The following is a 21,759-nucleotide window of genomic DNA, read 5'->3' on the forward strand; positions in this document are numbered from 1 at the left end:
TGCATGAAGGAAAATCCATTATAGTCATGGTAACAACGTATTCTCCTGAGAGAATAGAGTACCATTACCAATACCCTTTCATGTTGATGCCAGGTGTATTTTTCCATCTCTTTATATTAAATACACTATTAGCGATATACATCTTAAATTAGATTTCCCTTTAAATGAAATGTAATGTTCCATCTCGCAACACAAGCGCCTCTCCTCCCAGGTGAGCAAGGGATAGAGACTCTAGAGATGAAGGTCACACCACATGTTGCCTCTATAACTGCTGCACTGAGCTCATCCAGGGGGCAGAACCACAGCTAGTTATTTGAAGGAGGGGACCTATGCCATTAATCTCACTCCATTTGTTACTGTAAGTCAGTGTGGTGGGACCACGTTGGAAAACAAGCGGACCTTCCTCTCAGGAGCCCGACGGTCGCCCTTGGTCGTGTGGTGAGTGACGCCGTTGTTTTTTATCAATAGAATTGACAAATCAATTTCAAGGCCTAATAAGTCAGTTATAAATAGTCTTTTGTTTTTATTTACTGCTCTCCTAAAGGAATAATAGGGTCATTTCATGTGTCAGTACGGCAGAACCGCAGCATCACCAAAGCAGCTGATGACCAGCATTGAAAACCACTCTGTTTCCCTGTAATTTAGGATAAAACTATTCTGAAAGAACAACTATGTAATGTTAATGTTGTTCACATTAACATGTAGGTACATGCCCAGCCAGTGGATGCCCTCCCCCGGGGGAAGCTGCGCTGCCTTCCCTTCCCTCCCAAGCCCTCCTCCTCTGAGACCCTCCCTGTGCACCTTGCAGCTGAGACCCACAGCGCAGAATTAACTAAGACAATTGAAACTGACTCAAACCACGGCACACCTTCATGTGCTTTATGAGTGGCTCAGTTTGTTTGTTCCACTTTCACTCCCAGCGATGCATTTAATTATTGGCTGTCTAATAAGTCGACATGCAGGGTTGTTCATTGTCTGATGAGTCGTTGTTGATTATTTTGCTGCAGGCTGACTGACTTTAGTTTGAAAGGGACAGGATGTCCAACAACATGGCCAAGATCGCAGATGCTCGAAAGACGGTAGAACAACTGAAACTGGAGGTCAACATAGAGAGGATGATGGTGAGTCAGCACAAAATAGAAAGAATAACAATGGTAAAGAAATGGCTTCAGGTCGTTAGTCACGGCTGCATGTTTTTAAAATCACTGAATGAAAAAATTTCTCTTCTCACTTTCCTGTCTCCAAAGAGATTTAATTTCATGTACAAATGTAAATAATAAAAAGTAGTCCAAGTTTAAATGATCGCCCTCAACAAAATCGGCTGCCTTTCAACTGATATCAGTTTTTAATATTTTGATTTATGCATAAAATAATGAATATTCCTCTAGTGTTTACTCAATGGGAGATAAACCATAACTGAACTGTTTCTTTTTGTCTTCTCCCCCTCCAATTTCTAACACACTCACACACAACCTTTCTGTACAGATATCCAAAGCAGCAGCTGATCTGATGGCCTACTGTGAAGCTCATGCCAAAGAGGACCCCCTGGTGACGCCATTAGCTTCCTCTGAGAACCCGTTTCGAGAGAAGAAATTATTCTGTGAAATATTATAGCCCCCGCATGTAAAAGATAAATGTCTTAGCTATTTGAATTTCTGAATTCACTTACAGCTGAAATGTAGAGCCTTGGGATTTCCTTTTTATTTTTACAGAATTCTTTTTTGTGATAGTGGCTCTTTGGCGCGTTGGGTTTACCCGAGGAACGGTCGTTCGACGATGATAATGAAGACAATAAAGATTTACTAAAAGTGGGTGCAAAGTTCATTCAGACGGGCGCGCAGCCTCTCCTTCTGCACACAGATCGTATCTGAGTTCGTGTATTAACTCAACTGTACAGCTGAATCTCATTCAGCCTTTTTGTGTTTAAAGATCTCATTTTTTATACCAAATGAACAGCTTGACTTTGAGCGTGAGTCGGGTACGTCTTTCTTGTCTGTTACCCAGGCGGACTTCACTCAGTCAGAGACGCTAATGCAAATGATGGGTGGGGCTATGTGGTGATGTCAACAAAGGTGAGAGGTGCCGACAGCAGGCGTGCAGTTTACGCAGCTCCTCCATGGTGCTGTCACTCTTAACAGCTGACAAGATCTACGGCTTTCAAAGCCTTCCATAAACATTTTGGGAATTTTTCAGCAGACAGACAATAAGGTACGTACCATCTGGGATCATCTTTTTACTTGAGTGTGATAGGCAAAGGCTCGTCTCCTCTTTCAGTGTCTGCTTGGTAACCGCTTATATTAGAACGTTCTCGACGTGCAGAAGGATATTTGCAGTTGAGGTTGATTTTACAGTCAAATCCATACATTTGAATACATAAGGTGTAAGATCTGCACGGTATCTGTAGGTGTATCTGGATGTGTTAATGTGGGATAGGAGTGAAGTGGAATGCTGTCAAACGGGGCTAAGCAGGAAAAACTGCACCATTGTAAACACCCTCGTAAATCCTGGGAATGACCAACGCCATTCGGACCGCATCCGAGTAACACGTAAACGCCACAAAAGGTACAAGAAAATGAACCACAAAGAAAAACAAAATGTTCTCCCATTGATTCACAAACTCAATCCGAGGCCCTAATTTGGCAGTTTAGGAGTAACTATGTTACAGGAATATACACTCACCGGCCACTTTATTAGGTACCCCATGCTAGTAACGGGTTGGACCCCCTTTTGCCTTCAGAACTGCCTCAATTCTTCGTGGCATAGATTCAACAAGGTGCTGGAAGCATTCCTCAGGGAGTTTGGTCCATATTGACATGATGGCATCACACAGTTGCCGCAGATTTGTCGGCTGCACATCCATGATGCGAATCTCCCGTTCCACCACATCCCAAAGATGCTCTATTGGATTGAGATCTGGTGATTGTGGAGGCCATTTGAGTACAGCGAACTCATTGTCATGTTCAAGAAACCAGTCTGAGATGATTCCAGCTTTATGACATGGCGCTTTATCCTGCTGAAAGTAGCCATCAGAAGTTGGGTACATTGTGGTCATAAAGGGATGGACATGGTCAGCAACAATACTCAGGTAGGCTGTGGCGTTGCAACGATGCTCAATTGGTACCAAGGGGCCCAAAGAGTGCCAAGAAAATATTCCCCACACCATGACACCACCACCACCAGCCTGAACCGTTGATACAAGGCAGGATGGATCCATGCTTTCATGTTGTAGACGCCAAATTCTGACCCTACCATCCGAATGTCGCAGCAGAAATCGAGACTCATCAGACCAGGCAACGTTTTTCCAATCTTCTATTGTCCAATTTCGATGAGCTTGTGCAAATTGTAGCCTCAGTTTCCTGTTCTTAGCTGAAAGGAGTGGCACCCGGTGTGGTCTTCTGCTGCTGTAGCCCATCTGCCTCAAAGTTCGACGTACTGTGCGTTCAGAGATGCTCTTATGCCCACCTTGCTTGTAACGGGTGGTTATTTGAGTCACTGTTGCCCTTCTATCAGCTCGAACCAGTCTGGCCATTCTCCTCTGACCTCTGGCATCAACAAGGCATTTCCGCCCACAGAACTGCCGCTCACTGGATGTTTTTTCTTTTTCGGACCATTCTCTGTAAACCCTAGAGATGGTTGTGCGTGAAAATCCCAGTAGATTAGCAGTTTCTGAAATACTCAGACCAGCCCTTCTGGCACCAACAATCATGCCACGTTCAAAGTCACTCAAATCACCTTTCTTCCCCATACTGATGCTCGGTTTGAACTGCAGGAGATTGTCTTGACAATGTCTACATGCCTAAATGCACTGAGTAGCCGCCATGTGATTGGCTGCTTAGAAATTAAGTGTTAACGAGCAGTTGGACAGGTGTACCTAATAAAGTGGCCGGTGAGTGTATGTCTCATTTGAAATGAGGTTCAGTAGCAACACTATGTTGAAAGCACATCACTCAGCTTTCACCTCTGTATGATTTACATTTTTTTGGATCAAAGCCCATTCTTTACGGACCTACCCTTTACGGTGTACTGAAGAACAGGTTATCCGTGTTTCCTCGTTTCCATTGAGTACATTCCCTCTGACAATTAAGTGGGATTAATTGAAAAATGAAAAGGTGTCACTCTCATATCACAACAGATGCTTTTATGCTGATGAAACGCTTTCATGGATTTGGTTAAGAAACTATACGTATTTACATTTAGGCAAAAGCTCTTTACATTGAAGCGATCAGCCATCCCGTGGGCGTGAGATCTCATTGTCAGCTGCTCTTTTCAGTTCTTGTGACACCGTATTGCTTTTAATCATTACTTATAACTTGCTTGCTTTATGACTCATAAAATAATTCCACTCTCTCGTACTTTGACCTCAAAATGGAGCCATTTCAAACAAATAATAATAATCACCTGTGTTTCCAATCAAAGGTGCGTTATTTACTATTACAGTTTTTCTCGATTGTTTAGACACATTTTCTTAAAGCATGCCTCATACTCTCAGAACTTTACACACAAATCAAAAAACACACACACAATGGGCAAAACCCCTCCCCCCCAATACTCCTGCAAAATGAAACTTTACATTCAAAACAATGTAATTTCTTCTCAAAATTGTATTTTGTTTTCAAATGACACACACAAACCATCATATGAATAAACATTTATAAGAACCAGTTGAACACTGAGGTGCTCAAATGTAAAACACTATGATGAATGGAAAACACTTCTCCATTCGTCATAATGACTTTGACCTTTTTTTTGTTCAGTGTTACACTACAGACAGTACATACATATGTGTGTTATCAAATATTTTAGAATATTGTTTTTACAGCCAGACCACACAAATACATGGTAACAAATATATTTTATTTTCCCCACGAAAACAATGCACACAGTGTACATCCCAACCAACACAAAGTAGCACATACAGTGGTCTACATACAAAACAACAGAAGAATTTTCTGTATAAGTTACAGTAAAAATCTATGCTGCATCCTGTCTTCTGTTCCGGTCTGTTCCACAGAACCTCATCCACATCACAAGCAATGTTTTCACTGGCCAAGCAGTGGGGGAAATATTGCTCAGCATGTTGATTCCAGCCATGAAATGCATCAACTGCTTTATCTCCACATGCGTCTTTCATAGCTTATAGAAGGGGTAAATGCGTTTGTGGATTTCGGTCAAACACTTTTCATCTCCTGGCAGAAAAGAATTCCTCCATAGCTTTGGTCAACCAAAGTGGCTCGGATCTCAGAGTTTACGGTCCTTGGCCTTCCTCGTCCTTGTCCTCCTCCTCGTCCTCCTCCTCTTACTCTCACTCCTCTGGCTCTGTTTCTAATGTTGTCATCCATTGCTCCAAAACAGAAGAGCTCACCTGTTGCCCTTTTATGCTAAAGCTCTGATTCGTAAATGTAACACTGTGTGACAGGTGTTTTCCCATGTGATGAGTCAGTGTGCATAGTAGGGCAATTGACTTTAGAATTTTGAATGATAGTGTTTTTCTTGTGAAAACAAAATTTTCTTCATGAAAATTGTGCAGAGAATGCAGAGAATTGTGTGTAGTGTTTTGAAAAAAGTGTGTTTTAGAACTGCAATGTAAGTGTAAAGCACGAATTGTGCTTGTAGTTTAGCAGATTTGGTTCAGGGGGTTGGTGCATGAGTTACATGTTGTGGTCATTGTGTGTCAAGTACCAGTATTTGTGTGTAAACAATCAAGAAAAACTAAGTTGTTTTTCTTATGTTTTTAGGCCTAACAATGGCAAACTTTGGAGGACACGCCATTCCCGGATCTTTTTTCTTGCTCCTCGGCTTCTGGCTCACAGTCAAACACATTCTGCAACACCACTGGAGGACCAGTCAGCCCAAAGCCAGGAGGGTCATGCCGTCTTTATTTCGAAAACTGGACTACATCGAGGGAGGCTGTCTGATCTTCGCCTCTTTTGTCGGTCAGTTTGCGACGCAACGACTCCTCGCCACACTCCCTAAACCCCCCCCCCCCTCATGTCTTTTTGCACGGTGTTGTCCTGTTCCAGGTGTGATGGTGGAACAGTTTGTGGTGGACGGGCCGCACGCCCGCCTTTACGACACAGAGAACAAATGGTGGGTGAAGCTGATGAACTGGCAGCACAGCACCATGTACCTGTTCTTTGGGATCTCTGGGATAGCGCTGGTCGCCGCCACTGCGTCCAAACAGGTGCCGGCCGGCGTGGACCGCCTTGCTCTGTCCTTGGCCCTGTTCGTGGAAGGTAGGTCGGAGTTTTAGCCTCGACGATGGTCCTCCACATTACGGAAGCCTTCTCCCTTGGTGTGTTTTTTGAGCATTTACATTTTTTTTTTTTTTAACCCGACAATCGTGCAGGCTTCCTGTTCCACTACCACTTGCACAACCGGCCCCCTCTGGACGCTCACATCCACTCCCTGCTGCTCTTCGCTGTGTTCAGTGGGTCGGCCAGCACCATGCTGGAGGTGTTCAAAAGAGACAACGTCGTTCTGGAGCTGCTCAGGGCGGGCCTGTTCTTCCTGCAGGGCTCCTGGTTCTACCAGGTGGTTTGGCACAACAATAAGTACTACTTAACGCATATCCGGTAGCAAATGAATAGCATCTTGGTCTTTTCATAGAGATGTTAACATGGCTTGATAAAGTGTTGCCGCTTGTCTCCTTCATCACACCATTTACCCTTTCAGATCGGATTCGTTCTTTACCCACCGAGCGGCCCCCAATGGGACCTGACGCTGCACGACAACATGATGTTCGTCACCATGTGCTTCTGCTGGCATATAGCTGTGGCCATGCTTTTAGTCGCCGGCATCTCCTCTGCTGTCTTGTTGTACGTATTGAACCCTTTTATTGATCGAACGTGCCGTAGCCGTAGGTTTGAGCAGAACTGTCAACGCACAGTAAGCAAGTAGCTGGAGTAGAAGCAAATGAATGTGGTGCACTTTATCCACTTTCATGATTCCAACAGAGCAGTAAAATGTAAAACACTTTACCCAGTAGGTCACGTGCTTCTAACTTGAGGCGATAGTGGCGCATGGAGTAGCATGGTGCACTGGGAGCCGCAAGGTTGTAGGTTTCGAAACGCGGCAGCTCCACGTGCCGTGTCAAAGTGTCCCACAGCAAGACACCTAACCCCTAAATTGCTCTCCAGGCAAAAAGGTAAGCCATGGGTTGCAATGTAAGTCGCTTTGGATAAAAGCGTCAGCTAAATGACATGTAATGTAACTCAATGTGCAGAGAAACTGATGGCCATCACAACGTATTTCGGTCCAGGACGGTTGATCACATAGCTGCTCTTCAGTTTTTCAGAATGACGCGGTGGCTTGGCCTCATTTCAATGGCACGGAAACAATAGCGTGCGAGGTGTGTCTCGCAGAAACGTTAAGGCAATTAGCCTTAACAAAGGATGCCTTTTAGAAAACGTCCACCCGGCCGCAACAGCTAATCGAATATACTGTAGGCAAAGATAAGAGTCAATCATTTGAATTTGTTAATAAAATATTTACTAGGCCATACGGCTATTTGCAAAGCTCTTGTTGTGAAAGCCGTATTCTTTAGATCAGATTGCTCTCTTTTTCTTTGTCCTACGGTGCGTCACTACTGTTTTTACAGCAGCCACATGCCTCACGTTACATTACTCGCACTGTACATTGTCGCCCTTCCTTGTGTAAACGCTGGAAGAACATGAGAAGCAAAAGGACATATCAGCAATATCAGTTAATTAATTCTGCTGTAGATGCGTCATTATTTTAAAAAAAATGTTTTATCTTGTTCCATCAGCACGGTGAAGCGGTTCTCGGGGAGGGGACAGGACATGGAGATCGGAATGCGAATCACATCCTCCAAATCAAACTCCCAGAAGGCTTTGCTAGAAGAGTCGGATGAAGAGTGACTGCATGGTTATTGTTCTTTGAAGACCAAGTCTGCTGTTTGTACAAAGTATTTAGATCTTTTGTGTGGTTAAAAAAAATATATAATTGGTTAATATGGTCTCTTAAGAATTTCAAAAGCAATATGAACTGAAATGAATGGCTCAAATGTATCAACTGGGATCAAATAAAATACACGGAATAAGGGAACAAAAATGTATTAAAACAAATCAACAAGCCACAACATTCAAATAGATCAGACCGATTTAAGTCCCACTTGATATTTCATTACATCAAACATTTAAAGAAGTGACATAGAGAATATATTACAAACAGTAATTTCTAGTTCTATATTCATTAATGAGCTGAGACTATTTAGGTGAAATAACAACAGGACTTTTAAAAGATAGTTAACCAAATTTCTAAGAAAATCTGCTGAGCTGTAGACATGTTTTCCGTAACAATATAGAGGATATGATTCAATAATAATAATAATTTAAACATAAGATGATAGAGGGAGGGTCAATCTGAACAAAAGCCTGTAGCGTTTACTGAAAAGATTTGTCTGGTTTAGTATCGTAATTATTGACCAAGTGGAAAAGAAAAAAGGCATGTTACCAATTACCTGAAGAAGCTCAAGGACATAAATGACCAAATATATACTGTACAGTGGATCTTGATTCATTGGCGACTGAATCACTGAGGTGCGGCGGGGGGATCGGGGGCCCGTTTGGGCGAAGGCGCCGTTGTGACCACGACCGTGGACACAGATTTCGGGCCCGAGCCCGACGCCATGTGCTGCTGGAGCTGCTGCGCCTGGACCGTCTGGATGCGAACCTGAGGCGGAGAGAGAGAACCACGCGTTGAGACCGAGCTGCGTCACCTCGCATGTTCTTTCGCACAAGCGGAATGCAGGCGGCTCACCTGCGTGGCCTGTCCCTGCTGCTGAAGCTGCTGGAACTGCTGTGCTGTTACGAAGCTGACCGGTTTGTTTCCTGCGATCAGCTTGGTACCGGCGGGCATGGTGGTCAGGATGATGTTCCTGCCCAAACTGCTGAGGCTGCTCAAAAAACAAACAAAAAAAAAGAGCCTCTAATATGTTTGCTTCTGCCTTTACGGTACCATCAAAATATAGAAACAATAGACGACAATAGTTGCACAGTAGTTGTCTTCCTCTGACTAAGGAGGCCAAAATAGAGGTCAAACCACAAAGAAATGAAACATCTTGTATGATTATGATACATAAATAAAAGTGCAGAGTGCTTACTTTGTGTTCAGGCTTCCTTTCACCATCGGTGTGGTCACAACACTCTTGGTCTTCAGTGGTTGGTTCAGGACTGAAATAGGCACAGTTATCCTCGCAGGTAACTTCCCCTACAGTGTTGTTGAAAAAAAGAGAGAGCGAGAGAGCATTGTTCCCGAGTCATGTGACCTTCAAAATTCATTTACAAGATGGCAAGCTCCTCGATGATTTAGACACATCGGCGTTCAAACTAAAAGTTGGGACTGGGACACGTGTTGAGACGCACAGAGTGAACTGTACGCTGGATATGACGGTGAACACATGGAATCCAACTGCAACTCAAACAAAAAACGTGTTTGTAAAGGCTACTTAAACTGTCAGTAGTAAAAGAGGTGGGTTTATATTATTAGAACATACCTAAATGTATGAAATTGCTGTTTATCAGCAGTTCCGTATTGCAGGAGCTACTGAAGCATGATGTTCCCACGCAAACAACAAGGTGAAACGGTGGCATCTAGAGGCCATTCTGCTTCTTACATGCAGATCCTAAAACTGACTTAAAACTGGCATCCTCAGAGATACACACCTGTGAAGCTCCAATGTTGGGCTAAAAATAAAAAAATAAAAAAAATAATATCTGAAGATTTGCAGTGTGAAATAGCTGCATTCAAATTAAACCATACACCTCATCCAAAAAAAAAAACCTTCTCTTAAACATGAACAGTAACAGAATCATCCTCTTACGGGTTGAGTGGTGACCACGGCGGCGGGAACCTGCCGCACGGTGGCCGTGGCGGTGCCTAGCGTCAGAGTGGAGCACGACACCCCGGGCGCCACCGTGATCCCCTTGGCACCGGCCACAACGCTGGCCGCCATGGTCATCACGTTGGCACACGTGGACGCCGTGAGGGTTTTACTGCCGGTGGTGGTCGTCATGGTGATGGTCTGCCCTTGTTTCTGCGGAATGACGCCGAGCCCCGGCATTATCCGTATGGTGGCGCCGCTCTTGTCGCCGGAGGACACGCTGGAGAAGGTCCGGGACTTTTGGTCGGCCACGGTCACCGCCAGCGTGGGCATCAGTCGTATGGCCGCGTCTCCCGCCGCCTTCAGCAAGCCGGCGCCGACGTGGCCCGCCTTGCCGCTCTTCGCTTCCCCTGCGCAGGACGTGGCGGCGGAGGAGGAGGCTGAGGAGTGGGGCGGCGTCACGTGGAGGGTGGCCGATATGCTCTTGCCGGCGCCGGCGGCGCCCAGGAAGTCGGGCGTGAGCTTGACGGTCGCGACGGGGGATTTGGCGAGGGTGGCCATCATGTCCGGGGTGATCCGCAGCACCGTCTGTCCCTTGGCGTCCGTGGTGATGGAGGACGGCGGCAGGCGGAGAACGTCTTTGCCCTGGATGCGCAGGTTTGTGGCCGTTATTGGGATCCCTCCGCCACCGGCCGTCTTCATTCCCAACTGGCCTGTGATGGACACCTTTAAAAAAAAAAACATCTTGCTGTTGATAACGTGGCAATTAGTTTGTTATTTCAGGAAACTTTGTTTCCGTTTCTGTCTCCAGAACCTGCAGAATATTTTTGTTGGAAAAAGTATAAAGTAGGGAGAAAACTGAGAGACTCATTTCTGAACTTTGAGAGCATTGCGACCCACATTTGAAATCTGCCTGAAATTCCGCCTTGCAGTACAACGGCAAATATCCCCAAGTGGAAACAAACCTGCTTGATACTCGGGCCGGCGACTCCTTGCAGCATCGCATGGGAGGAAGGGTTGTTGCCGCCGGGCGATCCGGCTTGAGGTTTGGCCAGGGCGGACACGGACAGGGTGGTCGGCACGTGGCCCGGACTGCAGGCCGACGGACTCCTCAGAGGCACAGAAACCACCGCCTAACGGCACACGCGGAAAGACCACAGCCAATCAGTGGCACATTTTCCCTGAGAGCGACGCGCGCGGACTACGGCGCTTCAGCCGGTGTTACCTGTGGAATGCCCTTGGCCGCCATCGCCATCGGCATCCTGATGTGGTGCGAGGTCTGATGCACCAGAGCGGCCTGATGACCCCCCGCCGAAGAAACCAGGCCCGGCTGCGAGGAGACGACCCGCACCTGGGGGAGGGAGCCGGCCGCCAGGTGGCTCACCAGGCGGGCCGTGTGTTGGGACGTGACCGGCTGGGACACCGGTGGACACGGCTGGCTGGTGGGTAGGATGCTTCCCAGCTGGGGCAACGAGGGGGGGGACACGAGAAGAACGCTGGAAGGGGCGAGAAGTGGGCAGAGATGAGACGCTTGTGTTTCATGTCGCACAAAAAAAAGAAGACAAAAACAACATCATCAAGTCTTACTGACCCTGTGCTGGTTTTGATTGTATCGGGGGCGGCGGCCTTTGTTGGTGTGGAGGAGGTGCAGGCTAAGGGTGACTTTGGGGTTCCAGGTGTGTTTGGGGTGGGTGTTGTTGGGGTCGGCGACATGGGATTGGAGATCACATCCTGTCCCGCCTCCAGACATCCTGGGGTTTTGCCGCCTCCCTCCTTGCTTCCGGACTTCTAAAACATAACGGCGGAGGTTCACGACTTTAAACTCCAAAACAAAAAGGGAGAAACTTTGGTTGCAGTAACATGGAAGCAGTGGACTCACGGGCTTAGATGCGGGTTTGGGCTTTTGCTGCAGGGCTTTTCTTGCTTTTGCAGCGGCAGCTTGAGCCTGGTGGATCCTCTCTGGATGAAGGGAAAAAAAAAATATATATTCTTCAGGGTCAAAGGAAACCACATTCTTCGCCTTTGCAGACAACGGCTGGATCACCAAACAGAGCCAAATGGCTCCATAACGTCTTTACATTCAACCCTACAACAAAGGGTCATCTCGGCTCCTCACCGAACTCCTCTTGACTGCGACTGCGGTGCAGGTAAATCCAAAGCTTGCGGCCGATGTCGTACTTCACGCAGGGGTCTTTCTCGTAGTGAAGTCTATCCAGGGCACCGCTGACCACTGTGTTCACCTCAACGGCAAAAACACGGCAAGAACTTTAAAGAGGCTGGCGGTCAAATGTAAAAGGTACACACAAGTCACAATGCTAAAGGTACCCTACCTGTGCACTGGTGACATCTGGAGCCAGGAACTGGGAGTCTTTCAGCAGCTCACAGATCTCGGCCCTCGTTCCTTCCCCGTTGGGGAGCCGCGCTGCCGCATCGCGCACTGCGGAGGTCAGAGGGAAGAATCTCACGATGGGATTCCTTATTCTTCATTTATTTATTTTGCAAAGTGATGGTTTTCAAACAGCCGGACAATGGAGCACAAAACGGAGGGCCTCACCCAGAGAGAGAATGGTGACGTATGGTGGTCGGTCTGAACGGAGCAACGTGTGCTCCCTGGCTTTGTTCAGAGACATCTCCTTATCAAACACCCCTTTGACGGGACCCACCACCGATTCAAAGCCGTGCATCCTGAAGGTGAAGGCTTTGTGTGGCTGGTTGTATCGCTGCTGCTCCTAAAAAAATAAAAATAAAACAAATCCAATCGTTGTTGGCTTCAGAGCGTTCATGTCCGAATCAGGCAGAATGTTGGAAGGAAGAAGCACCAGCAAACCTGGATTTGAAAGACTTGTCTCTCGTCTCCGGTGCTGGGCCGCACCACATAATCAGTTGAGCTGCTCGGATAGAGATATTACACCGTTAACTTCAGCAACTATGCTACTGCAACCAAAACTACTTGAATATGTTAAAGTAAAGCTAGAAATAACTCTTATGTTTATACGTTTGAACCTACCAGCTTCACAAGCCAAAACAGAAATCAACTAATTCTCACTAATAAAAATCCAAAATGCCTCGAATCTTACACTCTGGGTGTCGGGGACGTCATCTCGAGCATGTCGTCGTGTTCCGTCTGTAAAGGACAAAAAAAAAGGAAAAGGCCTGTTTACATTCTGTCACAAAGGACACAGCAAACATAAACATAGTGGCTTAGCATGTGAAATGTTTTAGTGATATACTACCTTTATAACTAAGTCCTTGGAGTCCAGCCACAACTGACAGAGGGCACTGAGATCCTTCTCTGTATCCTGAGTGGGCCCTAAAATAAACGGTTGACTTTTATCCTCAAGAATACGATCAGTTACTGAGCACAGCATTAAAAAAAAACAACAAAAAAAACAATCCCACTTACCAATCCAACTCCACTGCTGAGATTCATCAGAAAATTCCACAAATGGAGAAAATCCACTGGGGAGTGCCATCATACCATCTGAAAAACACAACGTTTATGAGTAACTCCGGGTGGAAAATGATGCCCGACCATTTCAGTGCCGTGGCCATATGCTGCGTACCTTTCGTCTCTCCTGCAAGAAACTGCAGGGCCTGAAGCACCAAGTCAGACCAGCACGGGACGGATGAGAACCACACATTGAGGGAGCTGGCTGGAGAGGACTGCCACATCTGAACTTTATCCTCCAACTGGGGGTTCACAATGTTCGGCGTTACTTTACGCGTTGGTCAGAACCGGGATTGTCTTTGCGCATATGCATATGGGGGTCTGCAAAGAGTGCCTACCAACGAAGTGCTCGTGAAGCTTTCTGACCGCAAGACGCTCTCCAACAAGCTGAAGAAGCTGATGGCTATTTCCTCGACGGCAACCGGGCTGCTCTGACACTCCTCCACGATTCTTTAAACATGGTGAGAAGTGTTTGATAACGGTATACGGTATACATACATGTATGGTATACATAGAAAAGCACACACACACACTGTAAACAATAGCGTAGCACTAAACTCACTCCTCCTTGATGTTGGCCAGTGGAGTAGACGGGGTGTCCGGCAGCGAGTTGATGAGGCCGGCCGGCGGCGCTGACGAGGCGTCTGAGGGGGCGAGAATTTCACAGGGATCCTCGGATTCCACTTTTATCGTCCTCATTTTCTTCTTCCTCCTCTCGTCTTTGATCTTCTTCTTAGGCAGAGACAGATCAAAAAATGCTGCGAACAAAAGGGGGAAAGCAACAGTTCAACCGTGTGTCCATAACTCAATGGAACTAACTACTTTTACCAACACTTGTTACTCACCCACGGCCCCCTTCCGACCAATATTCGCTCTTGAAAGTATGTCTCCGAGGTGGATGTCAGAGGTCATCAGGTCAGGATGATCCTGAATAGATTAGTCATTAATGCTATATTGTGCAAATCAAGACTAAACTGATCGGTTGGGGTTTTTTTTTTTTCCCCGCTTACTGGCTGTCGCTTCCTCTTCTCCCGATGGTTAAGCAGCATGGATTTCAAATCCTGCTCCCCTAGTTCTATTCCTTCTGTGAAAAAAAAATAAAAAATGTCTTCAAACATTATATTCACCATACTCAAACATTCGAGTAACACCCTCTTGCGATTGCAGAAATCCCTCACCAGTAGTCTTCATGTCTTGGGTGGAGAGGCTGGGCAGAACTCTGAGCGAGACAGTGGGCGGCGTCGGAGACGAAGGTGATTGGGGAGCTGGAGCCCATAAGGAAATGTCTACAAGTGGTGTACAATGAGATTCTTATTAGTGTTCACATGCTCCTATACAGAAATAAAAAAGCAGCGTCATCGGCCGCGACTGCAATAAAAGAACTGACTGACCGTCATCGTCGGACGAAGCGTCGCTGTCTCCACACTCGGCTTTGACCTCCTTCAATATGCGGCTCAATCTTCTTCTCACCCTCGGCTCCCGCATTTCAGCGTGAGTCTTGGCCGGCAACTTTCTTTTAGATGGAAAGTCCAGACCACTGTGAACGGCGAACTCCAGCAGCTCCTACCAAAAACAAAAAGAATACATATCAAGATTGACAGGGAGAAACAACGGGGGATTGTACTGTAAAACTTTCACATAAAATACCTTTCTAGAGACAAGAATGTGCTTCAAAAGCCGGTGGTAATACTGCTGAAGGGAGTACACCTGTCTCTTCCTCTGGGACTTGGCACACAGCTGTCTGTACTTGACCACTTCCGGATTGAAGTAACCATCTGGGTCGATAGAACGGGAGTTAGGGTCCGACAGTACAAGAACAACAACAAAAATGGGTTTTGTGACGTTTTGCTGGGTAAATAAGTCGATGGCCGGGGCAATCACCTCGGAATTGTTTCTGAGCGAGATGAAGGGGGTTTCCAAAGTTGAAGTTCCTGTTGTGGAAAAGGTCACCGATGGTGCTGTCCTGCTCCGCGGCGTTGTTGTCGGGAAACTGAGGCAAAAACTGACGAAGGTGCTGCCTCTGAGAATCTGAAAGCACTTCAGTCCAGGTGCTTCCACTCATCACAGAGAAGAAAATGTCAGGCTAATGAAAAAGCAAAAACAGCACAAGTTACTTGCAGAAGGCGTGCTGTGTCTCACACGTACAGGTAACCGAGCGCAGGATTACTCACGTTTTCAAGCAGGTCCTCTGGAAGGTTTAACCTGCAGTTCCCCAGCATGCACTCCTCTGTGATTGCTTCACCGGTTTCTTCTTTTGGATCCAAAGGATCGGTGAGCATTTGGGTTAGGGCGTCCATTCTTCTCCAGTGAAGCGAGCGTTAAGCCGTTTGGGGTACGAGTGCTACAAACGACGTAAACATTAGCGAGCCTCTCAAAGCATTAGCCGCTTTGTAGCGTAACGTGACGCGGTGGCTAGCGGTGTATCATCAAAAGAGCACGTCATAACTTTCATACTACTACGGTTTGACATAATATATAATATCAGACTGGTAATGTAGAATCTGCAAATAGCACGTAACTGACAACGGAAGTGCAGGGGGAACTGTTTAACCGACGTACCGTTTTCTTCTTCTACGGGGATTAGACACTGCGCTCCTCTCTTTCCGTGCTGCCCCCCACCGGAAGTGAACAGTATGCCGCTATTTGATGAAGGTATGGTTTGTTTGAAACTGTAAAATAATATATTACAAAACGCAATGACTTAGTGAGCAACATGCCCCATGTACTGATTGCAAATGACGCTGATGTTAATAATCTGTGTGCCGTAGAAAAGCGTTTATTTTATTGCGTTTATTTAACATATTAAATACGACGTCGTAAACGAGCCTCGCGCTCACGTTTTACCGGATTGTATTAACCTAGTTAAAGGATTTGGAGGATTCAATGGAAATGTATATTGTGCTTGTTTGTGGATTCTCTCTAATCTTCTTTAACGTCTTTACACGTGGTAGCGGGAGCAGGCCGGTGTTTGGCCCTACAGGTGAGGTGCAACTCCCAGGGATTGTAACATGAAGAAAAGCTAACCTCCAGCAGCATTTAGTCAGATACACACTTGACATTTCATGCGGATTGTATTTATTAGTTTGGTCAATTTTTTATATAAATTGTACATACAAAATGCAGTGACTAGATAACGATATGTGTACCTGATAAATAAACTATATAAAAAATAAACCTTTGTTTATGACACAAGTTATAAAAGTCAACATAACATAATCTTAATTGTTTATCCATTCATATACATTTGATACACTTTCATTCTCATAAAATCAAGCGTCTATTTTCCTCCTTTTTTTTTTCTTCAAATTGTTACGGCATTATTTAAGTTCTCATTTGTATTGATATCTTTACTGCCTTCATAATGCAACGACATAATGCAAAAACAATGGTCCAGAGACCCCACTGGCGACATTTGAGTCACTGGTTCAGCTGTGACGACTTGCTCCACCTCTTTATGATGGTGTAATGAACAGGAATGAACAGTCAATCCCTCGGCCTCATACCAGAGCCAGGGAGAGGCACGCTGCCCTTCACAAACCTTCACCAATATCGTCTTGCCTTGTGCCGCACGGGGAGTTGCAGAAGTGAGCCACAAAGCGTTTTCCCCATTCTCTCGAGGTTTTTGCCTTTTCATGCATTGGGAAAATGGCAGAAGGTGCAGATGGGGAGGAAGAGATTCAGTTCCTGCGTACGGTAAGAGATGCCGTCTGACTATTAGGGAGCATAACCTGTCAACAATGCACAGTAACCGGCCATTTGTTCAATGAATCGCTGCTTCTCGATAGATCCTGGACCTTCGATGTAACTTTCTGTCCATAGACCGTAGATTGGCGAGGACAGGTGGCTGGTTGTGTCGGCATTGTTATCTATTAATATCCCAAGAGGTCCGGGATTTATTTCTGGTGTGTCTCAAGGAAGAATGCTGGTTGTGCATAATACGTTACACAAAAGGTATTGTACAATTCAGACACTGACTGACACCGAGCAAATGTACTTTTACGTTTGAGTAATTTGTTGAATCATTCAAACGAAAATCCACTGGAAGAAGAGGTTTGAGTTCTGATTTTTTGAGTGGTTTGTTCAGCCGGATGTGGAGTCGATATAATAAATTCAAACAGATCCATCCCAGAGAAAGATTGCAGGCAGCCCGACTCATTCAACGACAAATACTGGAACTAATCATTCAACCAGTGAATGGTAGTGTGCTGGACTCAATTACACCAAAACTTTAGTGTTATGGCTGCGTTTAGTCCTGGTTATAGATATCCAACAAAATAATGTTGATTCAGTTGTAAAGTTTCAGCAAAAATCTGAAGAAACAAAGTCCTTCAACCACCTGACGATAGAATTTCATTGTGTGGTGAATGATCCAGATTTCCAGATTAAATAATCGGTCCTGTTGTTTTTTGCTTTTGGAGAGAACGAAAAGGATGCAATCGAGATCATTAACCACCAATTTCAATCTACCTTTTCAGACAGATGCAGAGTCGTTTGTTGCTACTTGGAAATAAATGGGTGGTACTGCAGACCTCCTTCTCTGCTGTTTAAAGACGGTTTACTATTTCTAAACCAAGATCTCAGTGACCATGTTAATCCGACCAAATTAAAAATGGTTGCTTTTGGTCTTTGTACTTGTGACAGATTTTTATTTTCTGATATAAATATCCTGCCTAAGAAGTTTTCAAAGCATTTTTGTACTGAATTGATCGCAAAAAACACTTATCTTAAATCTGTTTATTTTGGTTGCATTGCTCACCGCTGAGCTATCTGATGGCCAGAGGGGCATTGTAGCCTCGGCAAGCAGTCTTCTGTTTGGACAGTCAGCTATTGTAGATGTTGCACATAGTGTCACTTGAGTTTTCTTCAGACGCTGGTAACTTTAGCCCCGCAGCCACCGATTAACTCACTTCTTTGAAGGCTCATGTGCATCCTGACGTTTGCAGTCTTGTGTTTTTCCCTTTACAGGAGACTGACTTTGCATTTCTTTTGGAGCATGAGAACCATCAAATCCTCTTTGTCCTCTTTGACATGTTCCTTCTGCCACCTCCGTGAATCTGAAAAGCAGAGCGTCAGCATTGTCCCGCGGCTTGCAGCGCCGTGCTGAAGTTAAATATGTCAACAATGTGTCACAAAGTAACCGTCCGTCTAAAGCCGTTCCCCACTGAACTCCCGGGGTCTATATTTACTGTGTGAGGATTAACAAGTCCGGAGCTCGGCCCATTTCACCACCTGCTTACATCAGTCCGTGAGGGAACTTCACTGCTAAGGTGGTTCCACAAAATGTTTGTCGTCAGACGCTGGTTTTCACAACGTCACGGCGGATTCTTGACAATGGTTCTTACGTGGTATAAATCTTGGGCAGAGTTCCAGATAAGCAGCCAGCTGCCGGTGCCGCGTCGTCATGCTGCATCTGTCATTCAGTCCATCAGTCAGCTCGTCCGGCCTGTAGACACATTCTTGTCCGCACCGTAACTCAGGAAACCGGATACTTGCTTCAGGTCACATGCTATGGCGGGAATGTTTGTTTGACGTAAGGGTCTCTATTTGGCAGAATTGTCTTCATGGTAACTGCAGCTGTCACATGTCGTTATTTCAATGTAACCACTGTTTTAAATTGTGAGCAAACTCGCAAACTTGACTCTCGGGTGAGGAAAGGTTTCATCGTTCTCGTTAATTATGATGTTCTAGATGTATTCGGGGCACAAGATAAGAGGAAAGAGACGGCGCCAAGTCACCCAGTACAACACTGCACAAATCTCACAAGTCTTAATTTATTTTGTTTGTAATCTGCATAATCAGTTTCCGATAAGGACTACACAAACCTCCTTTACATTTGAACACAAAAACACATGACTTTTGACTTTTTTGACTTTTCTCCAGTAAAATGACATTTGTTATTGAAAGGCATGTGCCGAGCTGAGCATGAAGGGTTGACATGAGTAGAGTCTTGAACATCACTTCCCTCAGCGAGCCGGCTAATTGGGAAACCGAATCCGTCACATGTGCCGCTTTATTTTTCTTTTTTTTCTGACTGTGGACCCCTTAATGCCAGCCGCCTTCCAGAAGGGGATGTGTGCGAAGCAGGTGCAGCGGCCTGAAATAGAGATCAGAACGGTGGCGGGGGGGGGGGGGGTCTTGGAGCCAGTGAGGTGGTGAGATTAGAGACTTGGGCCAGAGACGGATACAGACAAGCACATTAACAGCACAAAAACAAACTGAAGGTTATGACAAGTGGGGAAAGGAAACAGCCGTTTTTTGCGGGTTTTAAAATCAATGTGTCGCCAAGTTTCTGTCATTTCTTTTGGGCCTCCATGTGGCCCTGCTTGGAGGCTCGGTGGGCAAGACTAAATCATTTATGTGGTGTGCTGCGGTCAGACAGCAACCCCATCCGGGTTCCATTGTTAGCCGCTTTGTCAGCCACACCTAAATTAGTTTCACTTGTAATTTCACCCCTCGCAAATATAGTACAGTTTGCGTCACACGGGCTTGACCTACACCGAAGCTGTGAAGTCTCATGTCCTAATTATAATATGCACAGCAAGGGTTGCTATGTTTATTTTACATGTTTAAATGATCCTTTTGAATGACAGCCCCCCCCCCCCCCCCTCCCCAGACAGCTCAGGTTTGGGGACCTTTTCCCATTTACGTCCGTCCTCCTGAAAACCCCCCGGCCCTTCACTTTGGCCTGTTGTTTTTGTCTTTGCAGGATGACCAGGTGGTGCTTCAGTGCACTGCATCTATCCTCAAGGAACAGATCAAGCTGTGTCTGTCATGCGAAGGGTTTGGGAATCGTCTCTGTTTCCTGGAAACCACCTCCAACGCTCAGGTAGGGAATCGGTTGTCAGTGGCTTCTTTTCTAGTCTCTTTGTGGGATTTTTTTAACTGCACGCGCACAGGGTTCACTGGTGTCCCGTGTTTCAGAACATCCCGCCCGACCTCGCTATATGCTGCTTCATTTTGGAGCAGTCCCTCTCCGTGCGGGCGTTACAGGAAATGCTCTCCAACTCCTCTGTGGATGAGGTGAGACACAAACACAATGTGCTGCTTCTCCACGGGACGTCCCGTCCCGTCCATTTATCAACTAAAACACGCTTTGTCTTCCCTCCCGACTCGACGCCGCTCGTGCCTTCACGCTGCCGCCCGCCATCACCAGGCTGTTGATTTGGACAAATGGGTGCGTTTTCTCCCTTTTTAAGGGCTCCCCCCCCCCCCCCCCCTTTCTCCCATTAAGGCTTTGAATACAGAAAACCAGTTGTACATTTGATTGTGTCTAAATCCCCCAACGCTTCCACTTCCCTTTCCCCCAGTCGTCACAGGGGGGGGGTCACCGCACCCTGCTGTACGGACATGCCATCCTCCTGAAGCACACTCACTCCAGCATGGTGAGCGCGGCGTTTATCCGTTTTCATCGGGAGCCCATCTGGAATCGAGCGTGTGTTCCATCCCGTCCTCCCGACGCCATTGTTGCACTACATCGTTTTGTGGTTTCTCTCCCCCCCCCCCCCCCTCTTTGTGCTGCAGTACTTGTGCTGTTTGACTACCTCGCGCTCACTGACGGACAAACTGGCTTTTGACGTGGGTCTGCAGGAAGATTCCACAGGTGCGTATGAGCCGCACCGTGCGCTGTGTCACGCGCGGCGATGCGGAGCCGTGTGCTCTAAACCCGTGTGTCCACCACAGGAGAGGCCTGCTGGTGGACCATCCATCCGGCCTCGAAGCAGAGGTCTGAAGGCGAGAAGGTCAGGGTGGGAGATGACCTCATTCTCGTCAGTGTTTCTTCAGAGCGATACCTGGTAACCATGATTTCATAGTTCTGGCTCTGAGATTGTCTGACGCAAACGGCTCCTCGGATCAGACAGCTGAAAGGAACCAACACATCCAAAATAACCACAGCCACTTCTTTCAGCATTTGTCCTACGCCAGCGGCGACCTGATGGTCGACGCCTCTTTCATGCAAACCCTGTGGACCATGACCCCCGTGATGTCTGGGTGTGAGCTGGTTGAAGGTCTGTCTTTTTTTTGTTGCTAAAAATAAAATCTATATATTTATTCCACAAACCTGTCACTCCATCTAAGCAATGTCCCTCCTTTCTTCTAGGTTTCCTGACCGGAGGGTACGTGCTCAGGCTGTTCCATGGTCACATGGACGAGTGTTTGGCAATACCAGGCGCTGACCAGGGGGACGACCAGCGCAGGTGACCAAAATATTTCATTTCTGTACATACATCAAAAGTTAATGTCAGTGTGGGGCGGGTTTTTCTGTTTGTGCTCTATATTTTAAACCTTTGTTGGTGTTTCGGGATGCATGGTGTGGTCTGACAAACTGAGAAAGTTTTTAATGTAAAATGTTTTTTTTTGGTTTCTTGTTGGTGTTTCTCAGCAGCCATAAGGTTTCCATATCGGTCCATCCTTGCATTATGTAACATAAGGACAGGAAAAACTGGCCGATGTTCATTGCCATGTGCTACTT

At 46.2% G+C, this 21,759-nt stretch overlaps 4 protein-coding genes across 7 annotated transcripts in view; 3 read left to right on the forward strand and 1 right to left on the reverse strand.

Moving 5' to 3' along the window:
• Positions 1-279: 279 nt before the first annotated feature.
• On the forward strand, positions 280-1,805 carry gng8 (guanine nucleotide binding protein (G protein), gamma 8). The gene is made up of 3 exons (XM_037467837.2): positions 280-438; positions 1,008-1,121; positions 1,486-1,805. Exons 2-3 carry the CDS (start codon positions 1,038-1,040, stop codon positions 1,612-1,614), a joined length of 213 nt encoding a protein of 70 aa, XP_037323734.1. The 5' UTR covers positions 280-438; positions 1,008-1,037; the 3' UTR covers positions 1,615-1,805.
• A 65-nt stretch (positions 1,806-1,870) lies between these two features.
• tmem45b (transmembrane protein 45B) lies at positions 1,871-8,113 on the forward strand. Its single transcript, XM_037467836.2, has 6 exons — positions 1,871-2,208; positions 5,736-5,933; positions 6,021-6,233; positions 6,347-6,531; positions 6,673-6,815; positions 7,766-8,113. Exons 2-6 carry the CDS (start codon positions 5,744-5,746, stop codon positions 7,875-7,877), a joined length of 843 nt encoding a protein of 280 aa, XP_037323733.1. The 5' UTR covers positions 1,871-2,208; positions 5,736-5,743; the 3' UTR covers positions 7,878-8,113.
• nfrkb (nuclear factor related to kappaB binding protein) lies at positions 8,057-15,864 on the reverse strand. The gene is made up of 25 exons (XM_037467835.2): positions 15,461-15,864; positions 15,171-15,372; positions 14,937-15,064; positions 14,681-14,852; positions 14,468-14,575; positions 14,300-14,373; positions 14,135-14,216; positions 13,852-14,047; positions 13,628-13,739; positions 13,405-13,531; positions 13,245-13,322; positions 13,075-13,151; positions 12,919-12,965; positions 12,669-12,729; positions 12,396-12,570; positions 12,172-12,278; positions 11,958-12,081; positions 11,721-11,800; positions 11,433-11,629; positions 11,067-11,337; positions 10,807-10,974; positions 9,842-10,567; positions 9,122-9,228; positions 8,779-8,914; positions 8,057-8,691 (listed from the first exon to the last, which is right to left on the reverse strand). Exons 1-25 carry the CDS (start codon positions 15,584-15,586, stop codon positions 8,551-8,553), a joined length of 3,822 nt encoding a protein of 1,273 aa, XP_037323732.1. The 5' UTR covers positions 15,587-15,864; the 3' UTR covers positions 8,057-8,550.
• A 933-nt stretch (positions 15,865-16,797) lies between these two features.
• The window catches only part of LOC119215626 (ryanodine receptor 1-like), a 39,519-nt gene continuing 34,557 nt past the window's right edge, over positions 16,798-21,759 (forward strand). For all 4 annotated transcript variants that reach the window (XM_062558056.1, XM_062558058.1, XM_062558057.1 and 1 more), the window contains exons 1-9: positions 16,798-16,982; positions 19,996-20,115; positions 20,211-20,309; positions 20,443-20,463; positions 20,597-20,671; positions 20,811-20,889; positions 20,970-21,082; positions 21,196-21,295; positions 21,388-21,484. In XM_062558056.1, the coding sequence (XP_062414040.1) occupies positions 16,935-16,982; positions 19,996-20,115; positions 20,211-20,309; positions 20,443-20,463; positions 20,597-20,671; positions 20,811-20,889; positions 20,970-21,082; positions 21,196-21,295; positions 21,388-21,484 (752 nt within the window). In that variant the 5' untranslated portion in view covers positions 16,798-16,934. The remainder of the gene's footprint in view (positions 16,983-19,995; positions 20,116-20,210; positions 20,310-20,442; positions 20,464-20,596; positions 20,672-20,810; positions 20,890-20,969; positions 21,083-21,195; positions 21,296-21,387; positions 21,485-21,759) is intronic.

The sequence above is a fragment of the Pungitius pungitius genome, chromosome 16 (genome assembly GCF_949316345.1).
Source record: "Pungitius pungitius chromosome 16, fPunPun2.1, whole genome shotgun sequence".
Lineage (NCBI taxonomy): Eukaryota > Metazoa > Chordata > Actinopteri > Perciformes > Gasterosteidae > Pungitius > Pungitius pungitius.

Excerpts from the sequence above, each read along its gene's own strand:
- gng8 (XM_037467837.2), top strand. The coding sequence starts at position 1,038 with ATGTCCAACAACATGGCCAAGATCGCAGATGCTCGAAAGACGGTAGAA. Across the intron at positions 1,122-1,485 it reads TCAACATAGAGAGGATGATG|ATATCCAAAGCAGCAGCTGA; the intron begins GTGAGTCAGCAC and ends CTTTCTGTACAG.
- tmem45b (XM_037467836.2), top strand. The coding sequence starts at position 5,744 with ATGGCAAACTTTGGAGGACACGCCATTCCCGGATCTTTTTTCTTGCTC. Across the intron at positions 6,532-6,672 it reads AGGGCTCCTGGTTCTACCAG|ATCGGATTCGTTCTTTACCC; the intron begins GTGGTTTGGCAC and ends TTACCCTTTCAG. Across the intron at positions 6,816-7,765 it reads ATCTCCTCTGCTGTCTTGTT|CACGGTGAAGCGGTTCTCGG; the intron begins GTACGTATTGAA and ends TTGTTCCATCAG.
- nfrkb (XM_037467835.2), bottom strand. The coding sequence starts at position 15,586 with ATGGACGCCCTAACCCAAATGCTCACCGATCCTTTGGATCCAAAAGAA. Across the intron at positions 13,740-13,851 it reads CTGGCCAACATCAAGGAGGA|AATCGTGGAGGAGTGTCAGA; the intron begins GTGAGTTTAGTG and ends CCATGTTTAAAG. Across the intron at positions 10,568-10,806 it reads CCGGCCCGAGTATCAAGCAG|GTGTCCATCACAGGCCAGTT; the intron begins GTTTGTTTCCAC and ends TTTTTTTTAAAG.